General features: G+C 52.6%; 1 protein-coding gene across 5 annotated transcripts in view; it reads left to right on the top strand.

Moving 5' to 3' along the window:
• The first annotated feature begins 8,328 nt into the window (after positions 1-8,328).
• The window catches only part of Papln (papilin, proteoglycan like sulfated glycoprotein), a 34,004-nt gene continuing 14,908 nt past the window's right edge, over positions 8,329-27,424 (top strand). For 4 of the 5 annotated variants that reach the window (XR_011706555.1, XM_071607696.1, XM_071607695.1 and 1 more), the window contains exons 1-14: positions 8,329-8,449; positions 11,202-11,261; positions 16,440-16,555; positions 17,394-17,454; positions 17,700-17,802; positions 19,526-19,656; positions 20,767-20,890; positions 21,344-21,424; positions 21,516-21,688; positions 21,799-21,925; positions 22,394-22,520; positions 23,431-23,638; positions 24,224-24,406; positions 24,544-24,685. Coding sequence is in view for 4 of the 5 variants with exons in the window: in XM_071607696.1 (XP_071463797.1) it covers positions 11,208-11,261; positions 16,440-16,555; positions 17,394-17,454; positions 17,700-17,802; positions 19,526-19,656; positions 20,767-20,890; positions 21,344-21,424; positions 21,516-21,688; positions 21,799-21,925; positions 22,394-22,520; positions 23,431-23,638; positions 24,224-24,406; positions 24,544-24,685 (1,630 nt within the window). In the remaining variant the exon portion in view is untranslated. Of the gene's footprint in view, positions 8,450-8,765; positions 8,836-11,201; positions 11,262-16,439; positions 16,556-17,393; positions 17,455-17,699; positions 17,803-19,525; positions 19,657-20,766; positions 20,891-21,343; positions 21,425-21,515; positions 21,689-21,798; positions 21,926-22,393; positions 22,521-23,430; positions 23,639-24,223; positions 24,407-24,543; positions 24,686-27,424 lie in introns of those variants that run through there. The other variant, XM_071607694.1, reaches the window with a different exon arrangement.

Raw genomic sequence — 27,424 nt, 5'->3', positions numbered from 1 at the left:
ATCTTGAGAAATGCGTGGGTTTGTCTTGGGCGAATATTACAGCGTTGAATGCAGGAAGAACACAAGATAATGTGATTTTCTTTTTTTTTCCCTCATATTTTATTGGTGCATTATAGTTTTACATTACGGTAGAGCTCATTGTTACATATATTTGTACATGCCCATGATATGACTATATAATTTGGCCAGTATCATTCCACAGCAGCTAATGTTTTTTTTTTTGGGGGGGTGCATACCCAGGGGTGCTCAACCACTGAGCCACATTCCAACCTTTATTGTATTTTGTTTAGAGACAGAGTCTCATTGAGTTGCTTAGGGCCTTGCTAAGTTGCTAAGGCTGGCTTTGAATTCGCAATCCTCCTGCCTCAGCCCCCTGAGCCACTGAGATTACAGGCGTTCACAATGGCACCCAGCTGATAAGGTGATTCTTAATACCAAACCCTCACTGGACCAAGAAAAATCCTAGAGGAATGTCCTTGCTCCACAAGGCCAGTGTTTTTTGAGCATCTACTATTAATATGTCCCAGATTCTGTGTGAAGCCCATCATTAGTACCGTCTCATGTCATTCTCATCCAACCTGAGAGTGGGGTTGGTTATCCCCATTTTACAGATGAGAAAAATAAGGAAGTGAGTAACATTCCTAGAATTATACACACCAAGTAACAGGAAGAGGCCTCCTGCCCAGGCCTGTCTGGCCCCAGGGCCTCCAGGGAAAGAGGCACTGGATTATGTGCCTGGGTGGGCCCAGTGTTCTCCCTGGTAAAATGGGCAGTCCAGTGTCTCTTAGCTTTCTCATGGAAGCTGCTCCAACCACAGAGGGTGGTGAGAGACCCTAGGACACAGCCCAAAGAGGTTGCCTCAGCCAGAATTCTCTCTGGAGTTTAAAAATATCTTTTAGTTTGATTTCATAATACACATTTTTGTTCTCATTTTATTTGGTGAAATACACACAATGTAAAATTTACCACCGTAACCATTTTGAAGTGTTCAGTTCAGAGACATGAAACACATTCATGTTGCCAGGCGCAGTCACACACACCTCAGCTTGGGAGGCTGAAGCAGGAGGATTCCAAGTTCAAAGCCAGCCTCAGCAACTCAGCAGAGCCCTGAGCCATTCCATGAGGGGATGGGGATAGGACTCAGTGGTTAAGTGCCCCTGGGTTCAATTTCTGGGACAAAAATAATAAAAGGACATTCACAATGTGCAGCCGTCCCCTCTCCAGAACGTCTTCCTAACCCCAACTGGAAACTGACACCATTAAACACTAAATCCCATTGCCCTTCTCCCAGCCCCTGGCCACCCCAGTCTGCTGATTCCGTGAGGCTGACTGCTCCAGGAGCCTGGTAGGAGTGGAGTTCTTGGTCTTCTTCAGGGAGGCCGGGTTGGTTCCTTTCTGAGTGGCCTGTTTCATTTGGCGTCATGTCCTCAAGGTTGGTTCATGTTGCATATTTAATACAGAAATAACCACGACCCCGTCATAAGCCATCACCCAAACTCCTTACCACTCCCAGTCCTAAAGCTCATGTTCCCAGAGGCTTCGTCTTACCTGCTCAGGGTCCCTGTATCCCCAAGGTCACGGCCCTCAGCATGGGAAGCACTGCCCAGCCAGGCCTCAGCTCCAGCTCCGGCAGGCATGTAGCTCACGGCCACAGTCTGACGTTCAGGGTCTGCACCTCGAAGAGGCCAGTGTGGGCCGTCCCTGTGGACCAGGGCATGTGCCACTCCCTTCCTGGGACACTGCTGCCTCCGTCTTTCTGTCCTCAGACTTTGCTCTCAGCTGTGGATTTCCAGGTGTTTTCAATTTGATGTTTGTTTTTATTGACATTAATCTACTGTCATCTTCTTTTAATTTAAACTGAGGCAAGCGGCCGTGAAGGACGGTTAGCTTGCCCAAGATGTCACAGCCAGCCATGGGTGACCCACCCTGCACCCGGGGCAGGCTGTGCAGCCTCATGCGGGGCCCAGGGGACACCAGTTGGGATGCAGTTCCAGCCTGAGAAGGTCGCTCCTTGGAATCCTGGTTCCTTTGTGGTTGTGTCGTATTTGATTTGTACAAGTCTAGAGTCTCTTACTTGCAACTACAAAATTCAAAATTCTCTGAAAACTGAAAGTTTGTCAGATCTGACCTGATTGTAGGCCACTGAGGGTCTTCATTACTCCATGTGGGTGAATATTTATGTTTTGTACAGAGTCAGGAATGTGTGTGTTGTTCTGTGTGGTGTTTTGATTAAAGAGGGCTTCCAATCCTGCTGGGGATATTATATAATATGCAGTTTAGTCTAAACTTCTGAGATCTGAAAGATTCTCAATCCTGAAAAACACTTGACCCAAGTGTGTCTGATGAGAGATTGGGACCTAAATACAGTAATCTTCCTTATTTGAGGGTGAGATGTTCCAAGACCCCCAGTAGTTACTTGAAATTGCCTACCATACCAAACCCCTATATATTATTTTTTTCCTATTCGCAAATTTAGTTTACAAATTAGGCATAGTGACAATAAAATAGAAAAATTTAACAATATATTGTAATCAAAGTTAAATTTTAAACATATGAATGGTTTATCTCTAGAATCTTTCATTTACTATTTCCAGATTTTCAAACCACACTTGACAGCTGCTGTCTGAAACTGCGGAGGGTAACCAAGGATAAGAGGGACTGCCATAAAAATAATAGGACTGCAGTGACAGAAAAGTTGTAAAAATAAAGAGCTTAGACCCAGTTTTCTGTCTCTAAGTGGCATTGTGCTTAAATAGGAGTTCCATCTGGGCACAGTAGCACATTCTTGTAATTCCAGCAATCTGGGAGTCTGAGACAGGAGGATCAAGTTAGAGGCCAGCCTTAGCAACTTGGTGAGATTCTGTCTCAAAATAAAGAACTGAGGATGTAGCTCAGCAATAAAGTGCCTAGTACCAACAAATAGATGATAGATAGATAGATAGATAGATAGATAGATAGATAGATAAGGAATCCCTGGACTGGAGATGTAGCTCAGTGGTAGAGCACATGCCTACCATGCAAGAGGCCCTAGGTGCAATCCCCAGCACAGCAATATAAATAAATAAACTAAAATAGGGGTCCAGGACAACAGGTCTCAACATTATTGAAGTTAGAGAAGCATCTCCAAAATGGCAAGTTGCTTCCCTCGCTGAAGTTACCTTGCAGAGCCTAATGGAAAGCTGGGAGCCCCCAGTGCATGAATTTCTGAGTTACGCTGCCAGACTTTGGCCCCAGACTCAGGCGACCCGTGGGCATCTGGGCTCAGAGACATCCACACACTGAGGCTGCAGTCATGGAGAAGATGAGAAGTGCCCTGGGCTAGTGTGGAAGCTGAGACCAGTTCTGGCCTTTGGGCTGTCAATCCAGCACCCCTCTCCCTGGTGACTCCAGGGATTGCAGCAGCAGAGCAGGAACACCAGGCCTGGAGCCTGCTATGCCGAACCCTCAGAAAAAGACTCTGCACCCCGAATGGGGCACGGAGGCCACACCACAGACCCTAAGCTGCGAGACCCAGAGACCCCCCTGGACCTGTCCCCTGAGGGCTGGCTCCACACTCCACTGGCCCTTGTGGGGTCTGGACCCTGAGCCCCTCTCTCACTGAGGACACAAGCAGGTTCTACTTGCTCCCTCGACATCTGGAGGAGTTCAGGTAATCAGCTTCTCCTGGGGGAGTGTAGCCGCGACCCGCGCAACAGAACAGGGGCGAGGGGTTGAAATCTCTTGGGAGGCCGTCAGGCCAGAGCATCAGGAAAGCCCGCCCTTGCCTTCTGTCCCACTGACCTCCTGCCCCTTCTCCAGAGCAGTGTCCTGCTGCCACTGATTCCCCGCAGGTCTCCCCCTCCTCCTGATGTCCCTTCCTGGGATCTGAATTGAAGAGGGGTAGGGACACACTAGGCGCAAGGTCACTGAGGGGACATCCCAGGAATACCTGTTCTTTCTCTCCAGATGACCTCTTGTCTGTGGGAAGAGGAGGGATCGTTCTGTCCCAGCTTTGAGGATGAAACCCTCCCCACAGGCCAGGTGACTTATTTTATGACAGTCACCTGTCAGACATGCCAAGCACAGGGCTCTCACTCGGGGAGGCTTGGCTGGTGTCTCCAAGCGCTGGCTGAGACATGGCAGTAAGAGGGAGGACCGAGGGTTGAGATGGCACCTGGGAACAGCGGAGAGTGGAGGGCAGGGTGTCCCTCGAGTTTTTATGCTCTCCCCCCCTGATTTTTGAGTGACTGCACAAAAGATGCTGTTTGATTTATGACGGGATGACAAGAAGACCATCCTGAATTTACAGTGTGGAGAATGCACTTAATACTCTGACCTGCTGACCTTCCTAGCTTAGGGGGGTGATCAAGTGGTTGGCAGGTGCCTCGGCTCACTGCCTCTGCCAGGCATTGGGGTGGTGGTGGGGCGTGGGGGTGTATCACAGAGTCACTAGCCAGGGAAAAAATCCAAATTTAAAATTCAAAGTAGCTATTTTACAGAATGTATGTTGCTTTTACATTTTATCATCATCCATCGGCTATCAGTCAAACCATGGTAAGTTGGGGACTGTTAGGGTCTGGGTCTGGAATGTCCTTCCAAGTCTCAGCCTTGGTCACCAGGGCAGCAACATCCAGAGGTGGCACCTTCAGGAAAAGAGGGTTCTGAGCTCATCAGTGGAGTGACCCATTTGATGGATGAATAGTTAGAATGGACTCTGGGGAGGCGGTGGAAACTGCAGGTAGCTGGGACGTGGTTGGAGGAAGCAGGTGACTGGGCACTGCATTTTATCTCTGGCTCCTCTCTCTCTCTCTGCTTCTTGGCCGCCATGAGTGGCAGCTTTTCTCTGCTATACTCTCCCCACCAGGATGTTCTCCTTCACCTTGATCCAAACAATGGCATCAGCTGAGAGACCTTTGAAGCCATGAGTATTTTTGTCACATGAATGTCAACCTATCACCGAGACCATCTGTATGAAGGGAAACCAATATATTTAAGTTTAATAATAGGACTATTTGAATATTCAGATTTTAAGATCAGCTTCAGTCTAAATTATCACATAGCCAGGTGCTGTGGTGCACAACTGTAATCCCAGCGGCTTGGGAGGCTGAGGCAGGAGGATCACGAGTACAAAGCCAGCCTCAGCAAAAGCGAGGCACTAAGGGACTCAGTGAGACCCTGTCTCTAAAAAAATACAAAATAGGGCTGGGGATGTGGCTCAGTGGTCGAGCGCCCCTGAATTCAATCCCTAATACCACCCCCACAAAAACTGCAACCCTTACTAAAGTGTAAACTCTCCAAGGGAAGGGGCTATCGGGTATTTGAAGGGAGGCTATGGTGGGGCATTTATACTGTGGAACCTGATCGCCCCTACCCAGCAGGGCTCTTTCGGCTCCAGAGCGCTGGCTGTTAAACATTGACCACAGCCGGTTGGGGCTGCCTCCAGCTTCTGCAGCAGTCTAGCCACTTAGATATTCCAGGAATAAATACACGCATGAACAACCACCACCACAAGAAGAAGGAAGCAGAGAAGTTCGGTTCAAGAGTTCAGCAGAACTCACGCACCGCACCGGGAGCCACAGGGAGATGGTAGATGTTCATTTCCTAGGGGTTCATTTCTAGGGTTCATTTTCACCTTCCCATCTGGGGGGGCTGCCAACTCTCATGTCTTAGGGCCTGGCAGATGAGGTGCAGGCATGCTCTATGGGGTCTGAGTCAACAAGGACTGTTCAAGGTGTTTTCTTGGGGTGACCTTGGTCAGCATTGCCGGAAAGCGGTGGTGGAAGTAGCTCAGCATCCAGCAGGATAGTTCCTAACCAGAGCCATTCCTGGGCCACAATCTGCAACATTCACAGGGGTTCCAGCCCATTTTCATGCCTCACCCTCCAGCCTTCCCGTCAATTCCATGAGTTCCCAATGTCCTTCCTCGAAGCAACTTTTCTATTTAAGTCGACTGGATCCTTTTCTGTGGTTTGCAACCAAGAACGCTGTGAGTCAGTTCAGGTCCTTAGAGGAGCAGATGCCAAGATGGGATTAGGTGTGCAAGGGAGCAGTGGAAGGAAAGACCCATGAAGATAAACATGGAGGGAACCATGGGGGAGCCATGCGGGGAGCCTTGGGAATGTGGAAGAGAACCAGGCACCAGCTGGAGGCTGCCAATCAACTGGGCTTCCCACAACACTCTCCAGAGGGAAAACTTTAGGACCACTGCAAACCTCTAGTACAGGATATATAACAAGGGAAAAGAGATTTCTGCACTTGCAAAGTTCCCAGTTTGGAGGGAGAAAAGAGACCAATAGAATAGTGCAGGACCAACCCTGGCCCAGGGGCCACAGAGGCTGGGGTAAGGGAAGGCTGCCTGCCAGAGGTGGATGGTAGAGCAGCTCCCTGTCTTAACCTTGAGCCTTCCATCCCAACCCAACCACACAGGGATCTGACCGCTTATTTCTTAGCTTTGTCTCTAGTTATGCAATTTACAGAAGTGACCCAATGTAGAGAATTAGGGGGCGTGTGGAGCAGGGGGAATTAGCATTTTTTCAGACCCTAGTGGGAGCTGTATGGAAGCATGCCATCTCCACGGGGCTCATGTGAGCAGGTTGTGACTGAATGAGGTGACATGACTTGCCCAAGTCCATACACTGTGAGGAGCAAAGCTGGTGTCCAACCCAGGTCTGTCGGTCTCCCTGGACTTTGCTCCTGCTGCTGCCCCAGGCTACCCCGATCCCCAAATGGAAGGGGGTCTCTGGTTCTGCCAGTGGGTGGCTTGGAGCCAGTACAGAGGGGAATTTACAATGGGAAGGAAGGCTTTATGCTTTTTCCTGAAAACTTTCTGAAACTACCGTATTTCTGTGCACTGATTATTGCTGGGCACTGTTCTCCCTTGTCTCTCTGGGGTGGGCAGAGGAGAACGTGAGGCCTGCAGAGTTCTTGCCCAAGACAGTGAGTGGCGGGGCCTGGCTGTGGGCAGGTCCTGATTCCCCAACCTCAGGGGTCTCTCTGCAGTTGGGGAGAGGAGTAAGAAGACCCAGGTCTGGGTGTCTGAGACAAAGGGATCAAAGGAAATCCAGGAGCAGATCAGGAGGATGAACTCCTGGGGCCTCAGCTGCCCCATTCAGCCTTGGGAGAAGCATTTCTCTCCCATTAACAGGGACCTTTGACCAAGCTGGAGGGGCCAGGGAGTAGGACTTTTAGAATGGAAGAAACTTTTTTTTTTTTTTTTTCCTTCTAGAGAGGCTCTGGGTAATTCCACTCTGCTTTCTCTGCCAAGCTTTATCTTTGCCCAAGAATTCACACACCTCCCCAGGGGCCCCTGGGACACAGCTGCTTCAGCTCCTCCTCTCTACCCTGATAGGTAAGAAAGGCCCTGGGGTTTGTGTTTTAACAGGCACTCTCTCCCAGCATCAGCGAGGGCTCAAGGCAACGGACTGCAAAAGCCCAGCTCTGAAGAGGGCTGAGCTCCCCCATGGGTGACTTTTCTCTGCTCACAGGAGATCAGGGAGAAGTGACTGGCCAGAGCCAGCAAGGGGCCAAAGGCAGAAGAGGATGGGGGGAGGGAACCAGCCTTTGTGAGCTTCCCACCTTCCACAGGCTCAGGGCCAGTGCCATTTTCCTACAGATGAGTGAATTCCAGTTTTAGAAAAGGAACGACAGGCAAGGGGTGCTTTGCTTGTGAGAAAAGACAAGCGAGAAAGGAAATTAGATTTACCACATTTACTTAGCTCCTGCCTTGAGGCCAACCATGCCCTGGGCACGGGAGATGGGGATGCAGGCCTTACCCTCTGGGAACTCAGAGCTGCTGACGCAGGAGACTGAGCACCACTGTGATGCACCACAGAACTACAGCAGGCAAGAACTGAGGAGCTCTGCCCAGGGGGTGGTCTGCGGAAGGCTTCCACAGGTGAAATTTGACCAGGGTTTTGAGAGATGAGTAGGAGTTAGCGGGGCTTGGGACAGTACATTCTAGACAGTGAAAAAAGCTGGCTGGGATGTGGGGATAAGGAGAAATTAGTTGCAGCTGAAGTAGAGAATTCAAGGGTGGAGGACAAAGAGGGTGGCTGGACGCGAGGGGTGTGGGGAGTGATGGAGGGGCTACGGTTAAGGAACAAGGGCCAGCGAGATCGCAGAGGCGACTGGCCCAGACCCAAGGCGGGAATGACCCGGAGCCCCGGGAGGGGAGGAGAGGAGAAGCCAAGCCTTGGCGAGGATCCAAGCGGGTGGAGGCACGGGGCTTCTCTGGTCACCACGGAGGCCTCTCGGCGGGGGCACTGTCCTCCCGCGGAGATCGGAGCGGGTGTCCGCGGGGCTGGGTCGGGGGAGATGGGCGGGGAGGAGGCCAGCCAGCGGCGGGGAGAGAAAGCCCAACCTCCGCGGGCGTTCCGCGCGGCCGGGCCGACCTCCGGGCTAGGGCAGGGGCGGGCACCGACGGAGCGGCCCTGGCAGCGCTGCGCGGGGCTCCCGGCGCTTTCGGAGACAGGTAGGAAGGTGGAGAGGCCGGCGGTGGGCGTCAGGGGCGGCATACCCGGCTTCTGCAGGAATTTGCCCCGCCTAGCTCCTGGCGCTTGCGGTGTCGGAGAAAGTGGGGCGTGGGGAGCCCACCTCCGGCTCCCTCCACCGAGGTGCGCGCAGGGCGGGGTCCGGCCAGGGGGACAGGGTGCGGAGAATCGCTCGGCCAGGGTCCCAGGGCCCCACGCAACCCCGGGGTCCCAGCGCCCACGCTTCCCACCACCTTCCCTCGGAGGGACGCCGTTCCCTGCGCGTCGCGGAGGCGAGGACTTGAAGGCCGAGCGCGTCCCCTCCTGACCTGACGCTGGGGATCTGGGCCTGGGGAGCTGAAGCCTCGGAGCCCGGCTGCTGCCACAGGTGCCCGGCCTCCCCCAGCCTCACTTGCGAGCCGCATCTGGGGTCTTCGAGAGACGCACAGGCGCGGTCCGGGGTTGGGGACGCGGGGCGCCCCTTCAGGGTAAGACAGAAAAGGGGGACAGCGTCATGCCAGCCCCGGCAGAACCCACATCAGTTAGGGACGGTGCAGGAGGGTGGTGCCCAGCGCCACCAAGGCGCCAGGCCCAGGTCTGCCCCGCGGGAAGTCCCAGCCCGGGTCCCGCCAGCCGCCTTTGGGTCTGGTGAAGCACCACCGCGTTTGGAGTGTCCGTCCTGTGATCCGGGGCGCTCTGTCCTGCCCCTGTCCAACCCCGGGAGTAGCTCGGTGGCCAAACCCAGCTGAGCTGGCCCTGGAACCGGACAGGTTGTTTGTCACCACTAGATGAAAAAACAACTTTACAGGCTTCAGGGACTTTGGAATTGCAGATATGAGTTGTAGTCCGGGGCATCTGCAGAGGCCGGGGTAGCGCTGGTAGCAATTGTAACTTTTAATTTTTTTTCCTTCCTGTCCTTTCTTTAGTCTCTCCCATAGCTAAGCTCACCCGCCCCTAAAGGTTTGTCTCCTTAGAGAAGCATCTCGCATAGCCAATCTTGTCATCAGCCTTAGGCTCCTACAGCCGCGCCCGCTTCCCCTTCTGAGCCTGAGCGGATGCTGTCCCCGGAGCTGCCTCCGCGAGGTCCCGGCCTAGCGAGGCTGGAGAGGGGAGGGCACAAACCTCCCTCACACCAACCCCAGGAATTTCGGATTTGACTATGAAAATGGTTACTAGACGAATGATTGTATTTACCAAGTACCCAGTACCTATGTCTATACGGGTGCCAGGGGAAATTTTGCCAAACTTGGCTTATGTATGCTGTTTTTTCCCAGTAACCTGAAATCATTTTATATTAAACAAACAAACAAACAAAAAAAGACATTGGTGGAATTACAGATTTTAAAATTCAAACATACAGGTCAGTACTTGTTAAATGTTTTGTGCTGAACGGTACCCATTTCTTATATCATTCTTTGATGCAGCGACTAGTACATACAAGCGCAGTGTGTGCATACTGAACACACATATACCACACTGCCTACGCACACATGGTACACACCAAATCACACAGCCATTGTACCCACAGTGCACTGTCCGGACTTAATCTTGCACAACACGCTGAGCACCTGCCTGTATGCACACTAGTTATGGAGCCTGTTCATGGAGATTCTGTACAGAGAAAAGCTGGCCTGGGTTTAAAATAAGATACAAAGTCAGAGTGGTGGTGCAGGCCCCAAATCCCAGTGACTGGGATGGGTGCCAGCCTGGGCAATTTAGTGAGACCCTATTTCAAAACAAAAGTTAAAATGGATGTAGCTCAGTGGTAAAGTGACCCTGAGCTCAATCTCCATTATTTGTGTGTAAATGTATATATGATATTATATATGCAATACCATGTAAATGATACAATCGTGTGTGGGTGGATGGGGATGTGTGTATTGAGCCCAGGACCTTACATATGCCAAGCATTTTCTCTACTACTGAGCTACACTTCCAGCCCCAATTAACTTTAAAATTTTTTTTCTTTTAATAATTTTTAACTGCCCATGGATCTTTATTTTATTTATTTATATTCGGTGCCAAGAAACAAACCCAGGGCCTCACACATGCTAGGCAAGCGCTCTACCACTGAGCCCCCCAATTAACATTTTTAAAAGCAGTTGAATTTTAAAATTATCTTCAGACTTTAAAAAAAATTTAAATAATAAAAACTGATATACAAATCTATATTTTTAAATTTTATTTATTTATTTGTTTGTTTGTTTATTTACTTTAACTAGGGATTGAACCCAGGGGCTTAACCACTGAGGCACATTCCCCAGCCCATTTTATTTTTTGAGGGCCTCACTAAGTTTCTGAGGCTGGCTTTGAACTTGGGATCCTCCTGCCTCAGACTCCTGAGCCCCTGGGATGACAGGAGTGTGCCCTGCACCCGGCTTTTATCAGGTGTTTTTAAACAACGGGTGTAATGGCTTTTTCAGAGGAATCTCTTGGTGAATTTAAAGCAGCGACTGTGGTTACTTTTAGTATGAATTCCCTGTTTTCAACAACACAGTAGTGCTTTAATTGCCCTGTTTTTTCTCTGGTTCCCTGAAACAAGTTGTTCCTGAAGGTCTGCCAGTTGCCGGGCGCTTTCTTTCCCACGTGTGTGAATGGCACAGCCGTGGTGTGCGCCTGGTGTCTTCTCTGTTTCGCACCCCGGCGGCGCTCCCTGCGCGGGTCGCCGATGGGACCCCACACCCGGGGCTGCAGCAGCGGGAGGCGGTGCCCTGCTCCTGCCCCGCCAGCTCTAACCCGCGACCTCTCTCGCAGGTGGAAATGCGACTGCTCCTGCTTGTGCCCTTGCTGCTGGCTCCCGCGCCCGGGTCCTCGGTGAGTGCAGCGCGCCCCGCCCCCGGGGGACCCTGCGGAGGAGGCGACGCGAGGTGGGCTGGAGCCCATCGGTGGCAGCGATTTACCCAGGAGAGGGGGGCAGTGCTAGAGAAGATGGGGAAAGAGGAGGCAACCCACATCTCTGCCCTCCAGCTCCTGCAGGTGTTCCCGGGACTGCCCGAAGGGAGGCAGGGAACAATCCCTAGGGATGGCAACCTGCCACCTATGGAATGCACCCTTCAGAAGGTGGTGGGTGCATTCCATTGGGCCCTGGCTAATGCTAAGAGAGGACAGCCCCCTCTCTTGGTGGTGCTCCAAGGAGGAAAGTCAGGTGGGGACCATACCAGGACCAGTCAAGGTGTAGGGCAAGATAGCCCATCCCACCAGACACCTGCAGTCCACCTGGAACCAAATACTGATGTCCCTCAGCTCCGCTATTTGAGTGTAGCTGTTTGGGGTGTTTGCTCTGCCTTTGGGGTTTGCCCCTAAGCAGAACTGTCCAGTACAACCTTCTGAGAAGAGCTGCATCTTAGAGATGTTCTGATGTTCAGTAGGTGGCCTCTAGGTCCCTTGTGGCTATTGAACACTTGAAATGTGGCTATTGCAAGTGAGGAACTTTTAAATTTGACTTGGTTTTTGTTTAAATAGTCACATAATGGCTACTGGCTATGGTATTAGAGCAAAACTTAGTGGTTACAGGAAGCCAGCTGGCCATCAGAGTAGCAAAGGGACCCAAAGGACAGGGTTCCTTGGAGAAGGTACCTGGGGCCTAAGGATATGCAGGGAATGTTCTAGACTGCAGGACCCACTTTGGGGAGGAGACAGTCTGTGGAGTTGAGTGCTGCCCTGGCTTGCTGGACAGAAAAGAGAGCATTGAGGTAACCAGGCCCCATTCTGCTCTGGGAGAGGTCTCACTGGGGAAACCACAGCTCTGCCCAGCCTCTGTGAGGCAGGCACAGGTGGGAGAGAAAGGACTCCCTAAGAAAGGACCCAAACTGTGTGTTGCTGTAGGGAGGGCAGGGGTAATGCCACCTCTGTAGAATGCAGGAGGAAGATGAGCAGGGCAGGCCGGGATGGAGGTCCATGGTGGGCACTGCATGGTCCTCCAAGTGCCTGAGGATCCAATGCTGGTCACAGAGAAGTGGTGGGCTACAGCCATCCTTCTCCACTACCTGCCAGCTTCCCATGTCACCTCTGCTACCCTGTGACCCTTGCTTCCTAAATGCTACACTCAGATCCTTCAGGGAGTTCTGATGTCCCAGCTGCATGCAAGTCAAAGCCCAGGTGGAGGGGTCATCATGACCCCAGGACAAAATCCCAATGTATGACCCTAGCCAAATCACCAAGCCTAAGATTCCCCTAATTTGGGAGTTGCAATGCCCATCACTCAGATGAAACAAATCAGAGCACCCTGGGTCCTTTCTCCCTCAGGAATACCTGGAGTAATCTCTTGCCTCCTCCTGTTTCCAGCATCTAGTCCCAGATGGGGCTGGTCATGGCCTGGGTTGAGAACCCTGCTCCTGCTATCCTCTACCCATCTGGTGAAGGGGTCTGGCCCAAGCTGGAAGCTCAGCTGCTTTCATTTCTGGTTCCAGCCGGGGCAGGGTCTCCCATAAGATTCCCAGCACCTGGGGATCATTCTCAGTGCTGAACAGGGGTTGACTTGGATGATTAAAGGAGGCAGCTGGCCTCCATTCCCACAATTAAAGTCTGGTGCCCCAGCCTCCATTCCCACCTGCCTCCTCTCTGTCTCTCTCCCTTCCCCATACACCACCTTAAGCTGATTCCCCTGGAAGCAGTGCAGCAGAAAGGGGGCTCCTGATTTGCTCCTGGTGGGGGCGGGGTGATGTTGAACACAGCACAGGGCAGGCAGGGACAGGCCCAGGGCGAGGCTGGCTGCATCAGCCCTTTCTGGCTTCACACCCTCAAGCCGCTCGTGGTCTGGGTAATTACAGGGAATAAAACATGCTGGTGCCACTCGTGACTAAACATATTCCTTCCGTGGAGAGACGGTACAGAGAGGGGCACAGCACAGCAGGGGGAATCACCCAGGCTAGGGCTCTCCAATGCTGACTGCTGGTGGCCCAGCACGTAGATGCCATTCTCATGGGTCCTGGGTGCAGGAAGCCAGAGAATGTTTGCAAGGCATCTCACCTGTGTTCATGCAGGGCATGGTGGCACAGTGACTCAAGAGGTTGAGGCAGGAGGATCCCAAGTGTTTGAGACCAGCCTTGGTAACTTAGTGAGACCCTGTCTCAAATAAAAATTAAAAAGGACTGGGCTGGGGTTGTGGCTCAGTGTTAGAGCGCTTGCCTAGCATGTGTGAGGCACTGGGTTCAATTCTCAGTACCACATAAAAATAAATAAAGGCCCATCAATGACTAATAAAATATTTTTTAAAAAAGGACTGGGGGTAAGGGCTGGGGTTGTGGCTCAGCAGTGGAGCACTTGCCTAGCACATTCAAGGACCTGGGTTCCATCCTCAGCACCACATAAAAAATAATTAAATAAAATAAAGGACTGGGGGTGTAGCTCAGTGGTAGAGTGCTCCTGGATTCAATCCACTGTACACACACACACACACGCACACACACACAGACCCTGTATTCAGACCAGTCCCCACTTCATCCTGATGGGCACAAGGTGACTCCATGGTAGGGAGGTCCCACTTCACCTTGACCGCAGCAGCTTGCCCAGCCCAGCCCCGCTTTAGGGAAGGGGGGATTTGGAGAAGCTCAGGTAGCTGGACGAGGGAACCAAGACAGACATCCAAAGGGGCCTGGGTCAGAGAACCAGAGCTAGGCCCACACCTGCAGGGAGAGAAGGCTGCAGCCCTCTCACCACAGGGTGGCCAGGCTTGATGCCTACGGGGAAAAGGTGTTGGAATCCGGGCCTGCACTGCCCCTCGTCCCTGGAAAGCTACTGGCTACTGCTCAGTCACTTCCTTTTTATTTTTTTTTAATTTTATTTTTTTTAAAGTATTTATTTTTTAGTTATAGTTGGACGCAATACCTTTATTTCACTTATTTATTTTTATGTGGTGCTGAGGATAGAACCCAGGATCTCGTATATGCGAGACGAGCGTTCTACCGCTGAGCCAGAATCCTAGCCTGTCACTTCCTTTTTAAACTAGAAATTTAATCCAAATAAAATCAACTTTGATTTCGTTGAGAGACTACTTTGATACTTGGCTCACTGGTTTTGAAAGCTTATCTCCTTTGTGACAGCAGGAACTGAAGACGCAGATGATGCTCAAGACTGAGAGCACAGCCCTCTTTGTGCCGGGCTCAGCAAGTTGAGTGCAGACTTCTCTGCCTGGAGTTCTGGTCAGTTATTAAGCAAGGGTGACCAGGTGTTCCGGCTGGAGATGAGCAGCCCTCTGTGTCACTGGGCACCATTGTAACAGCCCCAGCAAGAAGAGCTCACGTTCCCACCTGAGCATTCTCTAAAAATTAGGGGTGCTTTCTATTCCTGAAGATTTTTATGTGGCAACACCCTAAAATAAAGTCTTCTTCCAGAAAATGGGACGTGTTTGCAGTCCATCATCTGCTTCCTGGCAGATTGTGAAGTCAAGTCAGATTCCTGTCCAGCTCCTTAGGACTTACCTAATGTTTCATTTGGCTGCCCCTGAGAAGCAGGCAGGGATACAGTCCCACGATGACAGCCTGGGGTGAGGCTGCCCTGTCGTTATGCCCAGTCGTTCCTGTGTGGCTTCCTGTCTTTCTGCCTCACATTTGTTATGCAATGGGTTCTATTGGGTTGTTCTGAGGATTAAGTGAGAGAATATGGGTGTCACGTGTGGACTTCTGATGCTAGCTGCAAAGTGTCAGATCTTTCTGGTTCTCAGGACTTAGAATCCTTCTTTATGAAGCCTCTAGTCCTTCATTCCCTCACAGATTAAAAGGCTGCTCCAATGCCAGCCATCACATCTGTTTTCCAGTCATCAGGAAGGCATGAGGAGGAAGAAGAAAAGGACAAATACACATGCAAGCCCAACACTTTTACTTACATGACACTGGTGAGAATCTAGTGATGTAGCCTGTTAGCTGCAGGAAGTTAAGAGAATTTGGCTAAAAGTCCAGTTTTCAAAGATTCTCTCATAATGGGGGAAGGGGAGTGGCTATTGAGGTACTCTTGGAAGTCTCTGCCATGGATCAGCAGGAAGAGACCACAGCAGCCTCCCTCCAGGATTAGATTAAGTTCCCAGTTTCATAGGCTAGAGCTCTAGAAACTTCTAGAAACAAGTGCCACAGGCTTGGTGTGGGAACCTGGGGAAGCACTTCCCTGCCTATGGGTGACATTCCCGTCCTACTTGAGGCCTTCCTGTCCTTTTATATGTCCATCTTTGGGGGCTCATGCTCATGATCAGTGGGCTGTAGACCCTTTAGTTCTAAGCTAGGCTCTGGCCAGATTATATCATTGTCAGGGTGAAAAGTCTCTGTACCTGGGTTGGCAGTTTCCCTACCATGTCTGGCAAATAGTAGGAGTTCAAGAGATGCTGCTGGTACTGGCTACTTTGCCAGACTGAGGTTAGATGATGACCCAAGAACATGCAGCTGTGTGTCCCTGTCTTATATTGATCCCTTTTTTTCCTTTAAGGTTCCCTCCCCACATCAATGTTGATCCACAAAAACCTGTGCACAGCCCCGGCCATAAAGCCCCTCACCCAGGATGGCAGGCCCTGGAAGTTCTGGCCCTTCCATGATGCATGGACCTTTTCAACACCCTCTCTCCCACACTCAGGCCTGGCTTAGTTCTTTATGGTGAAACCTGGTTAATTTAATTCTTCTTATTTTGTTTTTTGGTACCAGGGATTGAACCCAGGGGCACTTGACCACTGAGCCACATCTCCAACCCTTTGTATTTTTTATTTTGAGACAGATGCTTGCTAAATTGCTTAGGGCTTTGCTAATTTGCTGAGGCTGGACTTGAACTTGTGATCCTCCTGCCCCTGCCTCCCAAACTGCTGGGATTACAGGCCTACAGTGTGCCACCAGGCTGCTCTGAAGCGTGCTAATTTTGTAAGTGAGCATTTTGGGGTGCCAGGGCAGTGTTGCTGTGTCCGACAGGCTTTTTGAACAGGTAGGGGAGCGGCTTTAGGCAAAGGGCCCTTATGGGGGCTCCAGCTCAAGTCCTGATGGGTGATGCTGACTCACAGCCTGAGCATGTCTTTTTCAGGCTCCCAAGGTGAGGCGGCAAAGTGACACCTGGGGCCCCTGGGGCCAGTGGAGTCCCTGCAGCCGGACCTGCGGAGGAGGCATCAGCTTCCGGGAGCGCCCCTGCTACTCCCAGAGGTAGGGGAGACTAACGGGAGCCCAAAGAGGGCAGGTGCAAGGGAGGCCAGCTACTGGGTCAGGAGCGAGGCATCAGGGGCCAGCAAACAACATTCATTTTGGAAGCAGCCTCAGTGGAGTATAGGAAAGCAAACCATTTCCTGTGTACTTACCCACCTATTTCAACCATCAGCCTTGATTTGGAGGAACTGGAGCTGGTCTGCTTCTTCCACCCCTGAGCCTCGGACTCCTCATTTGCAGTAAATTGTTGTGGTTTTTTAAAAAAATTTAATTCCTGTGGTTTTTATTATTATTTTTACCTCCAGCAGCTTTGTCAAGTGTAGATGTTCACCACTTAAGTGATTTTTTTTAAGCACTTAGTGTGTGCTCTGCACTCTGATGGGTTCTGTAGAGGGGGTGGGGACCAAAAGAAGAGTGTGTCCTTCCAATTCATTCCTGAGAACATATGTGAAAAGAGGGCGGGGTGAGAGGGAGAAAAAACGTGTTATTCTAAGTACTCTTATTCACTCCTTAAATTTTAAACTAGTCTTACAGGTGGGTAAATATTACGTCCATTTCCAAGGGCAGAAATTGGATCTTCCCTGGAAATTTGCTTTAAAGAGGCCTGATGGTGCCGAGTTAGACCAACTACAGCATAGTCGGGCTTCTGTCGCTTCTCTCGGAGGAATAGGACTAATAATGCCCACCCAAGGGGATTTGTGTGTGCACACACCCCTCCCCACCTAGCCGCCCCTCTAACTCAGCCTTGCCCACCTGGAAGCCCCACCAAAGCTGGGGGCCTGCAGGAGGGCCCAGGATGGGGCGAGATGTTGGGGTCTTCCTGGTCCTCTGCCCGCAGGAGAGATGGAGGCTCCAGCTGCGTGGGCCCAGCCCGGAGCCACCGCATTTGCAGCACCGAGGTAAAGGCCGCGCGGCTCCACCTCTCCAAGGCGCACCAGGCTGAGGCCCCGGGACACCCTCCCTTGGTGGCTCCTGAGCGCCTTCGGCACCCGCACCCGGGGGAGCGGCCTTGAGCGCCGCAGCTGGATGGGGTGCGGGCCAGAGGCTGAGGACCCAGGGCTCCAGGCAAGGGCGGTGGGAGGGGACAGGTCCCGGCCTCCGGGGCGCCCACGCTGGGACCCACTTTCCTGCTCCGGCCGCGCAGAGCTGCCCCGACGGCGCGCGGGACTTCCGGGCCCAGCAGTGCGCCGAGTTCGACGGCGCCGAGTTCCAGGGCCAGCGGTACCGGTGGCTGCCCTACTACGGCGGTAAGCGCCTGGCGTCTAGGGGGCTTCTGTGCACACGGACTCGCAGTCCTTGTCACCATACTCTAGACGCCTGGTCACATGTGTCTTCCAGAATCTCCAGTACCCTTAGCCCGTGCCCATTGCAACACAGCACGGTTGTCATTTTGACGTCTTTGGGCCCTTTCCCATCTCTGCATGTATTCTGAACGCTGTGGTCTGTAGCGTTTGGAGCGGTTTTGTTCAGCCCAAGGCTCTGCCTGTTGCACAGAGGTGGAGGTGGGGAGGGAGGGGTAGGATCGGTGACCCATGAGGCAAACTGCAGGCAGGGTTTGGTCGAACAAGACCCCATTACCCCCATCTGGGGCCTGAGGACAGGGTCTGGGTAACGCTGAGCAGGGTGGAGGTCGCTAATTTTTAGAAAAATACAGTTCAAGATAAAAACACCAACGTGTACGTAATTAAGACATTTAGAGAACTCAGAAGCCTGGCGATAACCCTGAGTGTGTGTTTTCACTACTGGAGAAAAATGACTTCTGGAAACTCCAGAAGATTTTCTACATCAGTGAACACCGAGTAGTCTGTCCTCTGTGTGTGCTGTGTGGGGGCTACCCTGGCCAGGAGGGATGCCCCCTGCAGCCCCTGGGAGGTGGGAGGAGCTTTGGCATTCAGTAATCCTTCTGCATCCTGGGGTGGGTATGTGCAAAAAATAATTTTTATCTATCCACATCATAGAAAAATGGAAACAGGAAAAAATGTTAAAAATAGTCTAGGTAGGCGCTGTGGCTCATGCCTGTAATCCCAGTGGCTTGGGAGGCTGAGGCAGGAGGATTATGAGTTCAAAGCCAGCCTCAGCAAAAGTGAGGTGCTAAGCAACTCGGTGAGACCCTGTCTCTAAATAAAATACAAAGTAAGGCTGAGGATGTGGCTCAGTGGTCCCCAGTACCAAAAAACCAAAAAATAAAAAAAAAAAAAGTCTAGGAGGGCTTCCTCATTGTGGAGTTGATTAAAGTCCTGTTATCACTTTGGCTGTTCATGTGTAATACCTAGATAGTAAATAGAAGGCAAGTGCCCCTGCCGTCACAGCCTCTTAGGATCACTGTCAGCAGCTCTTTTTACATTTTCTCTATATTGTTTGCATATGGGCAATTATTACACAGTAATTTCCATTTTTCTTTTCCTCTTGTGCTGAGTATCAAACCCAGAGACTGGCACATGCTAGCTAAGTGTTCTGCCACTGAGCTACACCCTCAGCCCTCTTTATTTTATTTTGAGACAAGGTCTTGCTAAATTGCCCTAGCTGGCAACTTGGTATCCTCCTGCCTCAGCCTCTGGAGTAGCTGAGGTGCCACTGTGCCCAGCATCATTCTGTGTTTGAAAGCGTTTTCCCATTTAAATGTACAGTCTCCATAATCCTCACTTGAACTTCATGGTCAAGCACACACAACACTTCCTTGATAATCAGGGTAGAGTATGAACACCTGAGCTACTCTAATGCTGGGGTAGACCTCCTTAACAGTGTAGCTTTTTCTTTATTCTGGGATTTCTCCTTGACTGGGTCCCCAGAGACCCAGATAGGGGACATCTCTTCTGCCTGGGATGAGGGTGAGCTTCTGTGCCACCTTGGGGGCTGAGGCAAGGGCCTCATCCCCCAGTCATATATGTGCTCCTGGGCCTGCCTGAGCCTCCCTGCTTCAAGGCCAGGCCTTGGGCCCAGATCTCAGCTTTGCCCTCTTGCCCATCCTAGCCCCTAACAAGTGTGAGCTGAACTGCATTCCCAAGGGGGAGAACTTCTACTACAAGCACAAGGATACCGTGGTGGACGGGACACCCTGCGAGCCTGGCAAACGGGATGTCTGTGTGGACGGCAGCTGTCGGGTGAGTTGTGTCTCCCCTCCTCTGAGCTGGCTGGAGGCCTCTGTGGATACCTGTTCACCACCAGCAGGGCCAGGTGGCTGTCAGGAGCCCAGTGTCTTCTCAAGTTACCAGGACACCAAGCCCAACTCCAAGGATGCTTTATAGCTATCACAGACGTCCTCTCACCCCCTTCTCCTTACCCCTAAAGAATGCTGACCTTGGGCTGGGTTTGTGGCTCAGCGGTACAGTGCTCACCTAGCACGTGTGAGGCCCTCAGTTTGATCCTCAGCACCACATAAGAATAAATAAATAAAATGAAGATATTGTGTCCAACTAAAAAATAAATATTAAAAAAAAAAAGAATGCTGACTTGTAAAAGAAACTCTGGGTGGCATGCTAAAACTGACTTCAGTAAAAACCAAACCCATGCCAGGCACGGTGACACAAGCCTGTAATCTCAGTGGCTCAGGAGGCTGAGGCAGGAGGATTGCAAGTTCAAAGCCAGCCTCAGCATTTTAGCAAGGCTCTAAGCAACTCAACAAGACCCTGTCTCTAAATAAATATAAATAAAGGTCTGGGGATGTGGTTCAGTGGTGAAGCGCCCCTGGGTTCAATCTCCAGGCCCAAAAACATACAGAAACCAACCCCAACCAAACCCATCACTAAGGGATGGCTGCGGGTGCTTGGATGGTAGTGCTGGGACTGTCTCCTCTTGGTTTTCCTCCCCTCTGGGTCAAAGTCGGGCAGATTCTTTTCAGGAGGTGTGACGAGATGGCCTCCCGCAGCTTCAGGTCCCTGTGGTACCTACCAGTTGGCAACTCCAGGGCATGGCCACTTTCCCAGGAGTCCCACAACTTGGGTTGGCCTCTAATCTGTCATGGCCTCACCAAACCACTCTCTGAGGAGGGCGATTGACCTGCTGGTTTGCCAAAACCACGTTTGGGGAGCTCCCTCCAACTTGTGTGAGGAGAGGTGACCTCCAGTGGAGTTAGGGTGTAGTCACCAGAGAAAGGGAGACACCACAGGCCAGGTGTGCTCAGCCGTCCCTGGCTTGCAACTGAGTAACTCCTGAGCACCTCTGTCCTGCCTGGTCCGTGTCTCCTTCTGCTTTCTCATATCCCTCCCTGGCAGGTTGTCGGCTGTGACCACAAGCTAGACTCGTCCAAGAAGGAGGACAAGTGTCTGCAGTGTGGGGGTGACGGCACCAGCTGCTATCCAGTCACGGGCACCTTTGATGCCAATGACCTCAGCAGAGGTAGGGGCCCCTGTAGGGGGGTTCTGATGCCTGCCTGGCGCTGGCCTGTCTTCCTCTCTGGACCAGGCTCCAGGCCAGGTGGCTTCATGACCACCAGTGGGTCTGTTGGGTCTCATCCTAACAGCTCCCTGTGGCTGCAGGGAGGAGACCACACTCTTAACTACTTGTCCATTCTGATCTCATACTGTTGACACTGAGAAGCCGCTTCTCATCCCTTTCCCCCTGGTCCCCACCCTGTCCCTTCTCCCTCCCCAGCCTTCCTGTCTCTCTGGCCTTCATAAAGCTTTTTCCTCTGTCAGCAACACTGACCCCCAAGCAGCCCAGCCTGCCTGTCTCCCCTCCCTTCATCTGAGCCTCTTGGCACTTGAACCCCCAAGGACAGCTCCTTCCTGGGGTCTGAGGGGTGCCAGACAAAGTAGCTCAGACCCCCACCCCTGAATCTCTGCCCATCAGGCTACAACCAGATCTTCATAGTTCCCATGGGGGCCACCAGCATCCGCATCGAGGAGGCTGCTGCTAGCAGAAATTTCCTGGGTGAGGCAGCAGTTTGGGTGCTGGGTGAGTTTGGTCTGTGTGGGAGGAGCCTCTGCCCTCAGGGCTGACTGGGACACTTGTCCCTACACAGCGGTGAAGAACGTCCGCGGTGAGTACTATCTCAACGGGCACTGGACCATCGAGGCAGCCCAGGCCCTGCCAGTGGCCAGCACCATCCTGCAGTATGAGCGGGGTGCTGAGGGGGACCTGGCCCCTGAGCGGCTGCAGGCCCGGGGTCCTACCTCAGAGCCCCTGGTCATTGAGGTGAGCAGGGACCTGGGTGGCATAGGGACTGGCACACAGCTGGGCTGGGAGTCTCAGCCTGAGGCTGGCCAGTGGGATGGCCTGACCTCAGCAGGGACACTCCTGCACAGCTCCTCAGCCAGGAGCCCAACCCTGGTGTGCACTACGAGTACCACCTGCCCCTGGGCAGCCCCCAGCCAGGTGTCTTCAGCTGGAGCCATGGCTCATGGAGTGACTGCAGTGCCCAGTGTGGTGGTGGTGAGCACCCGGCCGGTGGCCAGGGGAGGGAGCGGGCCCTGGGTTCAAGGCACTGCAAGCCACACAGGTGGGCAAGTAGCAGCTCTCTCCTCAAGGCAGGGCGGAGGCAATGAGGACGTGTAGGTGAAAAATCTCAGGTTGTGGGGTCACCTTGGGGACCCTTGGGGATCTGTAGGATTCCATGCAGGACCCCAAGAGGGAGGACTTTACATTATTCCATTGGGAGTGGAGGCCAGGCCAGCAGCTGATGACCAGGTGTCAGGCTCAGCTGTCACTCTCGGCTAAAACTCTCAGCCTTGGTTTCCTCATCTGTAAATTGGGGGTAATGATCAGGCCCACCTGAGAGGGTTGTCCGATACTTAATCAGGATGACCTGTGGGTGGAGTCCAGAGCAGTGCCTGGCCCAGAGAAGGAGTGTTTCCTGAGAGTTGACGGAAGGCTGCCCTCCTTGGCTCTGACCCCACACAGGTCACCAGTCCCGCCTGGTGTTCTGCACCATTGACCACGAGGCCTACCCCGACCACCTGTGCCAGCGCCAGCCTCGGCCAGCTGACCGCCGCCCCTGCAATCCTCAGCCTTGCCCGCAGACCAAGCGGTGAGGCCCTTGTGGGCCCCTTCCACTCGTGGTGGGGCCCAGGAACCTGGGTGGGAAGGGAGGGGTGTCTAAGGTGCTTCTGGAGTAGAGCAAAGAGGTTGGGGGGCCCAGGGCTCTGCAGAGCTGTAGCTGGGGACTCTGAGGGAGTCCATGAAGGGCCCTGAACATGAGGCCTAGGGCCCTTCTCTCCACCCTTGTATGCCCATGCAGTCCTCAGAATGTCCAGGCTGGTGGCAGCGGGCTGGGGACAGTACTGGAGGTCCCTGCCTGAGTCACAGGGGGCTTAGCTTGGCACATGCTAGGGATGGGCCAGGGGTCTGGCTAAGGGCCTGTCGGCAGCAGCAATGCCTTTGTTCGTGCACAAAGGATCTCTTACCTGCACCGGCCCGGAGCCTGGCGCCATGCTGGGGCCCAGCGTGTGTGTGGGAACAGGTAATCTGGCCACGGGCTCCCGCAGTGCTGCCCACCAGCCTTGGTGGCAGCTATCCTTGTGAGCTGGTGGTGGGCTTGGCTTTGCATGGTGTGTGGGGGTCACCCTTTCCTCCAGGGCCACACGTTGGGGAGCCATCTAAGACTTTCCCATCTAAGGTTGGACACTAAGAAACGGCCTGGCTGGGGCGCTGGGGACCTGGTGAGAAGGAAGAGGGATCTGGGGTGAGCAAGGATAGGGACGCTGAGGAGCAGTGGCCAGGCTCAGTCATCAGGATCCCTCAGATGGCCATTGAACGGTGGGGGCATGCCTGGGAGGGCCTCCTGTGGTCTTTATGCAGAGCTCTTTGTCCCCACCCTCAGGGTCCTGGATGTTCAGAGGGTGGGCAGGGCTGGAGTTGGGGTCCTCCCCATGCGTCTGCTCCTGTGTGTGAGGGCAGCTGCTCCCAGGCCAGTCTTACCCAATTCCCATCCTCACCAGCTGGAAGGCAGGGCCGTGGGCGCCCTGCTCAGCCTCCTGTGGAGGTGGCTCCCAGTCCCGCTCTGTCTACTGTGTCTTGTCTGATGGGGCCGGCGGCCAGGAGGCAGCTGAGGAGGCCGCGTGTGCGGGCCTGCCTGGGAAGCCCCCGACCACACAGGCCTGCAACCTCCAGCGCTGTGCAGCTTGGAGCATGGAGCCCTGGGGAGAGGTGAGGCCCCTGGCCCTGACCAGGCTGGGCTGGAAACCAGAGCTGGGCCTTAGGCCTGGGCAGCAGCAGGCTGGGCTGGAGGCTTGTCCTCTGCTGTGGAAACTGAGATCCTGGGCGGGTGGCAGTTGTCTCTGAGAGGGTCAGTGAAGGGCCCTGAGCATGAGGCCTAGCACCTCATAGGTGGCTGTCTTGGAAGCTGTGACCAGGGATGACTAGAAGCAGGTTCCTGGATCCTGGTCCTGGGCTGGATGGGAAGCCTCGGCCTTGGCCTGAAGAAGCAGCTGAGCATGTAGTTCAAGGGCAAGGGAGGGGCTTCCAGGGGCTGGGGCTGCTGGTCATTACTTCAGCACCTACATATGCTCCTCAAGTTACAAATGAAGGGATGTGAAAAATGTCCCTTGGCCTGGTGGCAGCTGCCATGGTCAAACTGTGTGACCTCAGGGGAGTGACAGCCTGTCTGGGCCTGGGGTCAGAACACAGGCAATGGGATGAGTATGCCCTACCCGCCGGGCCTGGTGGGCCTCCAGCTGTCCTACCCATCAGCAGCCCCCTCGGGCAGCTCTTGCTGACAGCCTGACCTTGCAGTGTTCTGTCACCTGTGGTGCCGGCATCCGGAGGCGGAGCGTTACTTGCCGGGGTGATGAGGGGTCTCTGCTCCATGCCTCTGCGTGCTCCTTGGAGGACCAGCCGCCGCTCGTTGAGCCCTGTGTGCGTGAAGCCTGTCCCCTCCTCAATGTCCAGGCCTGGCATGTTGGCGCCTGGGGTCTTGTGAGTGTTTGTCCTTGCCCCTACCTGCTGACCCACCTGGATCTGATGTGCACCGCGGGGTGCCTTCCCTTCCCCGTCTTCCTGTGGGTGCCCCAGCCTTAGAGTCCCTATCTTCCCACTCCCACCCTCGGCCCCAGTGCTCCAAGAGCTGCAGCTCTGGGACTCGGAGGCGACAGGTCATCTGTGCCATTGGGCCGCCCAGCCACTGTCAGAACCTGCAGCAGGCAAAGCCCACGGAGGTGGAGACCTGTAACCCGCAGTCCTGCCATCTTCCTCAGGGTGAGGTCGCGGGAGGGCGGGCCCAGGACTGACCTTCCCACTCACTGCACACCCAGCCGCACTCCTGCGGGCAGCCCCTGACCGCCCTCTCTGCCTCTGTCTGCTGAAGCCTTTGCCCTTGCAAAGTCCATCTTTCCGTGACCTCAGAAGCCAGCCCTGCTTTCCCGCACTGGGCAGCAGTGTCTTCCCCTCATCCCCACTGCCCCCAGCGTGCTTCATGTCTGTGCCACTCATGTCATGCTGCCGTGGTGGTTGGCATACAGCTGCTGCTGCTGCTGCTTTGTCTTTTGGGTACTGGGGTTGAACCCAGGGGTACTTAACCACTGAGCCACACCCCCAGCCCTGACCCCGTTTTAATATTTTATTAGAGACAAGGTCCCGCTGAGTTGCTAAGTGCTTTGCTAAGTTGCTGAGGCTTTCTTTGACCTTGTGATCCTCCTGCCTGACAGGTCATCTGTGCCATGGGGCCACTCAGCCACTGTAGGAACTTGCAGCAGGTTCCTAAACTGCTGGGATTATAGGTGTCCTCCACCGCATGGGGGGACATGTAGCTTCTTAGTCCTATTAGCTATAAGCTCTTTGAGGATGGTGTCCATGACTTCCTGTTCCTCCTTATGCCCCCCACAGAATTTACCTAATTACCGAGAGAGGTACTCGGCAATTGTTTGTTGAATGCCTGGGTGCAGGGGGAAGGAAGGGCGTCCAGGTACGGGCATCTGTGGAAGGAAGGGCACAGGCCAGCATTTGCTGGTGTGCAGATGGGACATTGAGGAATGGGGTGGGTTGTAGCTGAGCTGAAGGGGAGGATATGGTAGAAAGGTATTTGATTTCGAAGTGCTAATGATCAGGACTATAGGGACCTTGAGGTGGTGATGACAGGGTGCCAGTGGAGGTGTATGGCAGGGGGCCAAAGAACCAATGTCTCTGAGTCCACAGCAGAGAATTTTATTCGCCCTGGGCTGACCAGTTGTATGGCCCTCAGCAAGCACTCTCCTCTGATAGTGCAGGCTGTGGTGGGTCCCAGGTAAATGGCGGTGGTGTTAGTGAGCCTCGGTGGGCAGGCCTAGCCACAGTGACCATCTGGAGGGTCCTCAGGGCCAGACCTTGGGCCTGGATTCTGGCCTCACCAGCAGGAAGACACTTGGGACCCAGGTGTGGGTCTCTGGGTGGAGCTACTCTGCTGCCCAGGGCCCTGATGGCTTCCTGGAAGAGGCAGTCTTGAGCCTGCACCAGGGACAAGTAGGAGTCACATAGTAAAGCAGGAAAGGTTGTCTCAGGCCAGGCTGAGAGGGAAGAGAATTAAATACATTACTATTTTTATAACTATAAAATAATGTTTGTTCAGTGTGAAAGTTTTGGAGAAATTAGAAAGTAGTATGTAAAGAATTAAAATTGCCTTAAACTCCACCATTAATGGGATTCGTCTTTAAGGTATTTCCCTGAAATGAGTATGTAATTTCGATTCTGATTCTTCCCTGTCATTCTATTCTCTCTGTGGACATTTTCCAGCTTCATGATCTCTAGGACTTCCACAGAAGTTCACAGGGTGATCATTTAGAATCTAGGTGGTTTTTGGTGTTTTGGGTAATTAATACCCTAGAGCCTACTGGTGTGTGTCAGAAGGAAGGGGAGTGGTTTGGGGCTGTCCCTTGGGGAGACCCACTGAGGATTAGGTGTCCAAGTGCCCTCTGCTTCCTCTTCTTTCTAGGCCCTAGAGCAGTACTCTCCACAGGAAGTAGAATCTAAGTCATGCATATCATTTCAGACTTTCTAGAGCCCCATTAAAAAAGCAAAAGTTGACCTGAGAGTGAAGTTCAGGAGTAGAGCATATGCCCGGCATGTATGCAGCCCTGGATTCTGTCCTCAGGGCTGCAAGGGAAAAAAAAAAGTAAAAGTAAACAGATGAATTTATTTTTAAGAATATGTTTTATTTTCTGTGTATTGTAGTACATTCCTGTAATTCCAGATATTCAGGAGACTAAGGCCGTAGGACTGCAAGTTCAAGGCCAGCCTAGGCAACTTAGTGAAACCCTGGCCCAAAATAAACATTTTAAAAAGGGCTGGGAGGGGTGGGGATATAGCTCAGTTGTAGAGTGCCTGTCTGGTGTGCACAAGGCCCTGGGTTCAATCCCCAGCAACACACACACACGGGCTGGGGATTCAGCTCAATGATAGAGTGCCCCTGGGTTTAATTTCCAACTGCAAAACAAATAATATTTTATTCAATCCAATATAAATATTTTCAGTATGTATTCAGCATTTTTTGGGGGGAGGGTACTGTAGATTGACCCCAGGGGCACTTTACCACTAAGCTACATCTCTGATTCTTTTTCTTTTTTGAGATAAGGTCTTGCTAAGTATGCCTGGCTCAACATAAAAATGTTTGAGAGTTTGCATATTTTCTCTTTCTCTCTCTCTCTCTCTCCCTCCTCAGTATCGGGGATTGACCTCAGGGCCTTGTGCTCTACCACTGAGATGCACTCTAGCCGTTGTATTCTCTTTTACAAAATTAAAACCTGTCTTCAAAATTTAATGCATAATTTATACTTATGGCTCCTATTTAGATGCTAAATTTTCACCAGAGTACTTACTATAAAACTAGATTTCATGAAATTTGGAGCCCAAGTTATTACAAACATACTTAAGTGTTTTTCAATACATGAATCAATATTGATTTTAAAATTTAGTTGTTTGTAATTAAATGAAATTGAAGACTCAGTTCCTCCATCACTTAGCCAC

Source organism: Marmota flaviventris, chromosome 2 (assembly GCF_047511675.1).
Source record: "Marmota flaviventris isolate mMarFla1 chromosome 2, mMarFla1.hap1, whole genome shotgun sequence".
Taxonomy (NCBI): Eukaryota; Metazoa; Chordata; class Mammalia; order Rodentia; family Sciuridae; genus Marmota; species Marmota flaviventris.
Note: the sequence above shows the minus strand (reverse complement) of the source record. Positions and strands in the feature narration are given on the sequence as shown.